We start from the raw sequence: 9,862 nt of genomic DNA, 5'->3' as shown, positions 1-9,862 counted from the left end.
CCCCCCCCCCCCGGCGCAGCAGCAGCAAGTCAGCACATCCCTTCTTGTCTCCACTGGCGCGGCCGTACCACCCCTCATTCCTCTTCCTTTGCCGCGCACACAGCTGCCGCCTGGCTACGCAGCACCCGCGCCGCTGCCCTGCGTCACAGCCCCTGCTGCAGCCGCGCGAGCAGCCTCCTTCCCTCGCCTGACCCAGCCGGGCCCTGCCGCTTCACTGGCAAGTGAGTACGCTGCCACTGCTTGGCTCGATACCATGTTGGCAGAGGGAGGGAGGGGGGGTGGGGTGGGGTGGGAAGGGGTTGAGGGGTACCAGCTCGTGTCCATCCATGTGTCTGTAGCGGGTGGGAAGGGGTTGAGGGGTACCAGCTCGTGTCCATCCATGTGTCTGTAGCGGCGCCTTACTCCAGACAGCGTCTGGTTCCTCCTTTCTTGGGTCAGCCCCTCACACGGGCTTGGGCTAGAGTGGAGATGGGCCAGGCCCATATACCAGTTCAACAGTTATGAGCCATTGAAAACAGAAATATCGTGGATAGGATAAGGGTCAGAATAACAGGGGCACTTGCTCTCAAGGCCTAATATCCATTGGTTGGTTAGAGAGACTCTGAGGCTTGCTACATGTCCGAATTGACCTCTAAGAAGCTTTTCTTATAGCTAAGGAAGGTGATGTCTAATTCAAAGATGATCAATTATATATCTATCTATTCTCAAATCAAAAAAATAATAATATTTATCTCTATCTAAACAACTAATCTGATATATTTCATAACTTATAGATATTTTCCCTCTCCTCAATCTACACCTAGCTGATTACTGCTGTCTGGTTTGATTGATATCCTCATGTGTATGCAGGTCCATGCTATATGGCCATAAAAAGTAGACATGGTTAACTTGGACTTTAACTTGTATAGATTATATCATGGTCTCAGAGAAAACTTCAATAATTATATCTTGTAGTCATGGGTATTTTTTGCTTGGCACCGAAAATAATTTTTAGTCGTGTTAACCGCTTGATTTTACTCCTTTTCTTGCGAAGAATAATTTTCTTGCTGAACTGCCTATTATTAAGAAATGTCTTTGCTGCAGAGTTCTGGAAGCAAGTTCCTTCAAATGAACCTTATCGTGTCATACTCGGTGATGTCAGGGATAAATTGTATTATACGCGCGAACGTTCTCGCCATATATTGACAACTGGAGTTTCTGACATTCCTGAGGAGTCTACTTTTACTAATGTCGAGATGGTGAGCTCTTATCATCAGATGTGACTTCTTCGTGAAGGTTGCCGCCATTAGTTGTCTAATTGTTCTCCTATGTTGCAGTTTCTCGAGCCTCTTGAGCTATGCTACAGATCTTTGTGTGCTTGTGGTGACAAACCTATAGCTGATGGAAGCCTTCTTGATTTCTTACGTCAAGTATCAACTTTTGGGCTTGCTCTTGTGAAACTTGATATCAGGCAGGAATCTGATCGACACACTGATGTCCTTGATACTATAACAACACATCTTGGGATTGGATCCTACGCTGAATGGTCTGAGGAGAAACGCCAGGAGTGGCTGTTGTCCGAACTAAGGGGCAAACGCCCATTGTTCGGTTCAGATCTTCCTCAGACTGAAGAAGTTGCTGATGTTTTAAGCACATTTCATATCCTTGCTGAGCTTCCAGCAGATTGTTTTGGTGCTTATATCATCTCAATGGCAACTGCCCCGTCCGATGTGCTTGCTGTTGAGCTTTTACAGCGTGAGTGCCATATAAAAAAGCCATTGAGAGTTGTTCCACTATTTGAGAAGCTTGCAGATCTTGAAGCAGCTCCAGCAGCGGTTGCACGCCTATTTTCAATAGACTGGTATATGGATAGGATCAATGGCAAGCAGGAGGTCATGATTGGATACTCAGACTCTGGCAAGGATGCTGGGCGTCTCTCTGCAGCGTGGCAAATGTATAAAGCACAGGAAGAGCTCATAAAGGTTGCAAAGCATTACGGAGTAAAGTTGACAATGTTTCATGGAAGAGGTGGAACGGTTGGCAGAGGAGGGGGTCCCAGTCATCTTGCCATATTATCTCAACCACCAGACACAATACATGGATCACTCCGTGTAACGGTTCAAGGCGAGGTCATAGAGCACTCATTTGGAGAGGAACACTTGTGCTTTAGAACTCTGCAGCGCTTCACTGCAGCTACTCTCGAGCATGGAATGCATCCCCCAATTTCACCCAAGCCAGAATGGCGTGCTCTAATGGATGAGATGGCTGTTGTGGCAACAAAAGAGTATCAATCAATAGTCTTCCAAGAACCACGCTTTGTTGAATACTTCCGCTCGGTACGTTCACCTGTTGTATCCAATGCTTTTATCATATACCTTGCAGTTAGCATGAGCATGAAGTCATCGTTTCTACAAAGCTGCATGCTAAAAGGTTTGTTGGTTTTGTTGTTTTTGAGCGTGTATGCCATGGCTTTCTGGTTGATTATAGAAAAAATAGGAGGAACCTAGAGTCTTATGGGAGACTGACTCTGACCTATCAAAGCCCTATCTCATCTGGTTGATAGTAGAAGGTACGCACGATTGTACCATGGACATAAACTAGGTCGAGCATATATTTAATGATTTCAAACTAAAGCGTACCTAAAGCCTGCCTTGGGTCAGAGCGTAAGCTAGTGATGCTTTCTGCTACTGGACTTTAGCCATCTAGGGTACGGCACTATACGGCTTCGCATAGAGCACAAAAACTACTGTTTGGACTCTTCAAGAGAGCAAATACCAACCTAGGGATATGCTCCTTTCCCATTGCTATGTGGACTGTCAGTTTTGATTTACATGTGCACTCTCTAAATTGTGAGCATTGACTTATACTGAACGACTGTATGGTTGACATATTAACAATGTAAATGTCACTGAATTGTATCACAGTGCTGATTGAAGCTGGGTTTGAACTTGGTGGAGATCAAGATCTAATTTGTACGAACTTGTGCATCCATTGTTTCAGGCAACACCTGAGACTGAATATGGTCGGATGAATATTGGCAGCCGGCCATCGAAGAGAAAGCCTAGTGGGGGCATAGAATCACTCCGTGCAATTCCATGGATCTTTGCTTGGACACAGACAAGGTTTCATCTTCCTGTATGGCTTGGATTTGGTGCAGCATTTAAACATATCATTCAGAAGGACATCAGGAACATCCATACTCTGAAAGAAATGTACAATGAGTGGCCATTCTTCAGGGTCACCCTTGACTTACTTGAGATGGTTTTTGCCAAGGGAGATCCAGGAATTGCTGCTTTATATGACAAATTGCTTGTGGCTGAAGATCTGCAGTCCTTTGGGGAACAGTTGAGGCAAAACTTTGAAGAGACAAAACAGTTACTCCTTCAGGTAAAGTGCTAACACCACGTAACTTGATAATACTATTACTAGGTCCATCCTGAAATATACTTCCGTAATGTGTACGTAGGCTCATTTAAGGAAACCTATCTTTCATAAAACTGATGGTCAAGATGTAACCTTAGAGACTTTCAATGTCCAAAACAACTCGGATCTGTACGTGATTGGTCATTAAGCCTTTTACATGGTTAGTTGAATTTGGCTGGTGCCATTTTCGGAGGTAGATAAAATGATTAGTTGAATGATTTGTTCAAATGTACTGACCTATACATTATCAGACATAATAAAAATAATTACCAGAATCTCCGCGCATGGCTCTTCTAACCATTGTTGATCTGTCCAGGTTGCTGGTCACAAGGACGTTCTTGAAGGGGATCCTTACCTAAAGCAGCGTCTGCGGTTGCGTGAGTCCTACATCACAACCTTGAATGTTTGCCAAGCCTACACCCTGAAGCGGATAAGAGACCCCAGCTTTGAGGTGACGCCACAGCAGCCGCCCCTGTCCAAGGAGTTCAGCGACAAGGAGCCCGCCGAGCTGGTGCAACTGAACCGTGGGAGCGAGTATGCCCCAGGCCTGGAGGACACCCTCATCCTGACTATGAAGGGCATTGCTGCTGGCATGCAGAACACAGGCTAGGCCAGTATGCCGCTTGTTGTATAAATAACGTCTTCCGCCATATGGTGAATATGTTTAGCTAGGTCGCCAATGCTAGTGAACTCTGGAGGAATTTGGCACTTCCGTGCCTTTGCTTATGTACCCGATCCAAAAAGGGGAATGTATGCCTGTGGCGAATAAAATATGGAGTAGTGATATTCTGCTTTTGTCTAATAACAGGCTTGTCTCCAAGTCCGAAGTATCATGTAGCAACCGCCATTTTGAAGTTTCAATTTTTTAAAAGAAATTCTGTGAATACTTTTATTTTGCTGGTGATATATATTTTTTGAAAAGGAGGCAAAAGATTTGCCTTATCCATTAATTAAGCAGAAGAAAATTGCCTGGTTAATTAACGGAAAATTGGGCGAAAACTGTCATAAAACGCTGAGCTGCACACAAATGTCCCACACATATCTTTACTAAGAGTGCCTAGCCGAGCTAGCACACATGCGTCATTGTCATCACTTCTTCTCTAGCAGGTGTCATCGCCATCTCTAATCATCGAGCAAGCGATTCCGACTTTGCTGTGGATGAACACCGACCCAACTCTCACAACAGAGACCGTGCAGAAGCACATGAAGATCCATGTAGGAACTCAGCCACTCGTGTCGAAGGCAGCGCAACTCCGACTCTGAAGGAGAGATCCAAAGAACTATGCCAGGTTGGCGTCGTGGAAGACCACCGAACGAACCATCTGCTGCATGTCATCGTTGCCACAGGGGCCCTGCCACCGCAGCTCCGACTTCACTGTAACAAACAAATCGAGATAATCCCATAGACACGTTGTGGGCCAATAGGTCGTGGGCTGGCCCATGAACGTTGGAGGTGGAGTCGCATGCTTGCTAGAAAAGGAGAGAAAATCGATAGAACCAGGGATCGAATTTGGGTATCATGCGGGAGGGAGGCATGAGCCACTGCGGTACATGCGTGTTCGTTGTATTTTAGAGTATTACTTTACAAAAGAATCAGACCTAATGCATCTTTAGCTGAAAAAATCAAAACGTTTTATTCACTTACGGGTGGCATTGGTGGGTAATTTTTGCCAACTTTGAGGGTAATTTAAATGATGGTGAACGGGGCTTTATTATTATTAGGTAAAGACTAGCAAAAGGGTTCGTGCATTGCAACCGTTTTTTATAATCTCCAAGACGTTCTACTTGCGGACACAACTAAACACAAATCCCGTCCCTGCTTGATCCATATATGGATCGCGAGGACTTGCACTTGCTGGACAAGACGACTATCAAGCCTGGTTAGAAAGGCATGGAAGGGCTCGAGAACAAACATACGCCTGAATGCCAATTAATATGCAGAATGAGGCGGCTCGTTTTTGAGGGCCAACTCACCTGATATGCTTCACAGACGAGGTCATGGAGCACTAGTTCCAAGAAGGGTTTAAACCCGTGAACATCGAAGCTTACGATGGGACAACCGACCCATGTGTGTGCACCAAAGACTTCCTTCTCCGCATTCATATGGCCCGCGGGGATGATCTCCACGCTATTAAATGTCTTCCCCTGAAGCTCAAGGGACCGGCAAGGCATCGACTCAACAGCTTACCCGAGAACTCTATCAGAAGCGAGAAGCAACTCGAAGACGCCTTTAGGGCAAACTTCCAGGACACCTACGCCTGACCTCCGGACGCCGACGACCTCAGCCACATCATCCAGCAGCCCGGCGAGTCAGTCAGGAAGTTTTGGAATCGATTCTTAACTAAGAAGAACCAAATAGTGGATTGTCCTGATGCAGAAGCGATCACCACCTTCCGATAGAGTATCCGGGATGAATGGCTGGCACGACAGCCCGGTCAAGACAAGCCGAGGACCATGCTGGCCCTCACCTCTTTGATGACTCACTTTTGCGCGGGCGAGGGTAGTTGGCTGACTCGCAGCTCTCATGGCGGCGAAGCCAACACCTCGTAGGTGCGCGATGGAAATGGCAAGCCTAGGCGCAATAAAAATAAGCACCGACATAAAAACAACGGCAGTGATGCCGAAGACGCGGCGTTAAATGCTGGGTTCAACAATGCAAAAGCTAGACAGAAAAATAAACCCTTTAAAGGGAACAAGGACGACCCTAGCGCACTAGACAAAATTCTCGACAGGCCTTGCCAAATTCATGGCACTGCGGATAAACCAGCCAACCACACCAACAAGAACTGATGGGTCTTCAAGCAGGCTGGGAAGGTGGCAGCCGAGGGTCAGAGAAAGAGCCAGCTCCGCAGCGAAGACGAGGATGATCCTCGGAGGCCCAACAATAGGGGCCAGAAGCAATTCCCTTTCGACGTAAGTGATGTGAATATGATTTATATCACCCACATCCCCAAGAAGGAAAGGAAACAAGCACTTCATGATGTCTACGCCTTAGAGCATGCAGCCCCAAAGTACAACCCGTGGTCGGCTTGCCCGATCACTTTCGATAAAAGCGACCACCCGACTAGTATCCGTCACGGAGGGCTGGCAGCTTTAGTCCTCAACCCCATTATCGACGGGTTTCACGTAACTCGAGTCCTAATGGACGACGACATCAGTCTAAACCTGATCTATGCTGACACAGTCAGTAAGATGGGCATCAACCCATCCAGTATGAAGCCCAGCAACACCAATTTCAAGGGTGTGATACCAGGGGTAGAAGCACAGTGCACGGGGACCATAACATTGGAAGTAGTCTTTGGCTCTCCCGGAAACTTTCAAAGCGAGGACTTGATCTTCGACATCGTTCCCTTCCGTAGTAGCTACCACACACTACTTGGGTGAATCGCTTTCGCCCTATTCAATGTCGACCCACATTATGCATATCTAAAACTTAAAATTCCGGGACCCAATGGTGTTATTACAGTCAATGGTAACACCGAACGATCTCTCCGTACGAAGGAACATACCGCGGCTTTCACAACCAAGGTTCAAGAAGTCGAGGAAGCATCCATGGCCCTCGCTAAAATACAGAAGTGCTCATCGAAGCACATCCGAGGTGCCTCTTCAACATCTCGGCAGCCAGGTCATACCCTCAAATAGGGGTACGTGCTCCACAGGTTTCCTCTGCTAACCGAGGACTACGTACCTCGGCTCCATATCTTTGCGCTTAAAATTCCTTGGGTCTTGTGGAGCATTAAAAATAAGCTCATTGCTCGATTTAAACTGGGCATTGCACATCTCCATCCTGGTTATTATCAAGGCACTATAACAAGCCCACCGGGATGCCTCCATGTTATCTAGTAGCATGACCTTGTACAACCCAAGGTTAAGTAAATTCACATGCTACGCCGTCATTGCTATGTTGATGCCTTCGACGAGCGTACCCTATGAAAGGGGTGGTGCCAAGTAGTCGTGTTCGGACAACGTAACAGTCTTTGCGAAAACCAATATATGTGCGGCAGGGCTAACCACAAATGTTTCAATCCCTACCTTAACGGCATTGTACAAAACCCTATATCTTTTGTGTTCTTTTAAAGTTTTCTTTGTTAAAGCTCGGCATGTACAGTTTGACCTTATAAATCAAAATAGAACAGACCCTTCACGTTACGCATATATTTGTGTTATTTTCTTTTCTTTCTTGCCTTGGGCAAAATATAACTGCCGAATACAAACTTTTTATGATGTACTCGGCTCTCGACCGGGGCCTCGGATTTAGTATCACGCCTGAATTAATGTCTGAATAGTTGATGTAGGGTAGGAACCCTAGGGGCCGATCTTTCACGATAGGAGCGGATCCCGTGATGAACACGAAGAACACAAGGGGAAAAACGAGGGGAACACAAAGGAAAACACGGGAGAAACACTAAACCAACACAAGATAGTCACACATGTGCTAGATCCTCGGATACATAGAGTTCACACGGTATACGATCAACTAAGGACGATACAAGGGTAACGGTCTTCTCCGTGAGGAGGTCTTGATGTTCTTCTTCGCAAGGAGGTCTTGAATCCAAAGGGATCTTCTCCGAAGAGGCCGCGGTCTCTCACGAGGAGTAGATCCGATGTGGATGAGCGTAGCTCGATCTCTGAAATGAGCTAAACCAATGCTAACCCTAGCTAGGATGAATAGGGGGTCTATTTATAGTCTAAGTGCAAATGGGGGCGAAAGTAGGGGTACATGGGCCTCGGGCCTGAATCTGGACACAGCCAGGTACCGGACGTCCGCTGGGGACCGGTCGTCCGGTGTCTCAGGAGCGACCAGACGTCCGGTGGCTGCCGGTCGTCCTCTCATTCTGGCTCGGATGCTGGTGTAGCAGATTTCCGATGGCTGTCGGTCGTCCGGTCGCAGGTCATCTGCTGGCACCGGTCGTCCGCTCGTTTGGCTCGGGTGCAGGGGCATCGGTCGTCCGATCTGGGCCGGACGTCCGCTCGCTGGGGTTCGGCTGGAGCATCAGGCGCCGGACGTCCGGTCCCGGCCGGTCGTCCGATGGCTGGGACTTTTCCTGCAGCCCTCCTTCTCCGTCTTCTCGTCCATCCTCTTCTTCTTGTCCTTGCTTCTTAGCTTCTCCATGATACCCGAGTATGCACAAAGTGTCCATATGAGGTAGTAGCCACGGCTCATGTGCATCGAAGTGGAATTGTGAGAGGAGAGATGTCACCTCGGTTTCAAGAGCTCTTGCACGTGCTCGTGTCATGGGTCCAAGAGGTGTCGTAGGAGATGTAGTTGGGTCCATGGGGATGGCCTTGGGATGCTCCGCATCATCTCCCCTCCCTTGGGGAAGATCCATCCTCGGATCAAATTCTTCATCACCATGGAAGGGAGAGAGATCTTTGACGTTGAAGATGTCACTCATGTTGTACTTGTCGCGCGGAAGGTCGATCTTGTAAGCGTTGTCGTTGTAGCGTGCGAGCACCTTGAAGGGTCCATTCGCTCGTGGTCGATGCTTGGACTTGCGTTCTTGTGGAAAACGGTCTTTGCGAAGGTGTAGCCACACAAGATCACTAATGTTGAAGACCATAGGGTGCTTGTTGAAGTTGAGCTTGGTCGCAAGGCGTTGAACTTGGCGCTCGATGGTGTTTTTTGTATCTTCATGCACCTTCTTGAGATGTGTCGCTCGTGCACTAGCGTCCAAATTGATGCGCTCTTGGAGTGGTAGAGGGAGAATGTACAATGGTGACAAAGGGTTGAAGCCATAGACGATCTCGAAGGGGGACTTGCCGGTTGTTGAATGTCTTGCTCGATTGTAGGCGAACTTGGCGATAGGTAGGCACTCCTCCCACTCCTTGATGTTCTTCTTGATAAGTACTCGAAGTAGAGCGGAGAGTGTGCGGTTGGTAACTTCCGTTTGGCTGTCGGTTTGTGGATCATATGCCGTAGAGAAGAGTAGCTTGATTCCGAGCTTGGCACATAGGGTCTTCCAAAAGTAGCTAAGGAACTTGATGTCGCGGTCCGAGACGATAGTCTTTGGCACTCCATGTAAACGCAATATTTCCCTACAAAATAGATTAGCCACATGTGAAGCTCGTCTATCTTGTTGCAAGGAATGAAATGTGCCATTTTTGAGAAACGGTCCACAACGACAAATACCGAATCCTTCCCATTTTTAGTCCTAGGCAAACCAAGTACAAAGTCCATGCTAATGTCTTCCCATGGTTGATATGGAATTGGTAGGGGCATATAAAGGCCATGGGATTGAGCTTTGGATTTAGCTTTGCGACATGTAGAACATCGGTTGGTGAAGCGGCTGACGTCGCAGTACATCTTGGGCCAAAAGTAGTTCTTGGAGAGCGTGGCGAAAGTCTTGTCGCGTCCAAAATGTCCCATTAAGCCTCCTCCATGAGATTCCTGCAAAAGCAACAAACGAAGAGAAGACTCGGGGATGCAAAGTTTGCTAGCTCTCATAAGATATCCATCGTT

At 47.4% G+C, this 9,862-nt stretch overlaps 1 protein-coding gene across 1 annotated transcript; it reads left to right on the top strand.

Moving 5' to 3' along the window:
• The first annotated feature begins 941 nt into the window (after positions 1–941).
• On the top strand, positions 942–4,204 carry LOC125517428 (phosphoenolpyruvate carboxylase 1-like). Its single transcript, XM_048682633.1, has 4 exons — positions 942–1,238; positions 1,317–2,315; positions 2,980–3,366; positions 3,719–4,204. Exons 1-4 carry the CDS (start codon positions 957–959, stop codon positions 4,010–4,012), a joined length of 1,962 nt encoding a protein of 653 aa, XP_048538590.1. The 5' UTR covers positions 942–956; the 3' UTR covers positions 4,013–4,204.
• Positions 4,205–9,862: the final 5,658 nt, after the last annotated feature.

Source organism: Triticum urartu, chromosome 6, assembly GCF_003073215.2.
Source record: "Triticum urartu cultivar G1812 chromosome 6, Tu2.1, whole genome shotgun sequence".
Classification (NCBI taxonomy): Eukaryota; Viridiplantae; Streptophyta; class Magnoliopsida; order Poales; family Poaceae; genus Triticum; species Triticum urartu.
The sequence above is the reverse complement of the archived record's forward strand: the minus strand, read 5'-3'. Positions and strand labels throughout refer to the sequence as shown.

What these genes read in the sequence shown, in the direction of transcription:
- LOC125517428 (XM_048682633.1), top strand. Translation starts at nt 957, where the DNA reads ATGGGTATTTTTTGCTTGGCACCGAAAATAATTTTTAGTCGTGTTAAC. An exon ending in CTTTTACTAATGTCGAGATG is followed by an intron (nt 1,239 to 1,316) that starts GTGAGCTCTTAT and finishes CCTATGTTGCAG; the next exon opens with TTTCTCGAGCCTCTTGAGCT. An exon ending in CAAAACAGTTACTCCTTCAG is followed by an intron (nt 3,367 to 3,718) that starts GTAAAGTGCTAA and finishes TGATCTGTCCAG; the next exon opens with GTTGCTGGTCACAAGGACGT.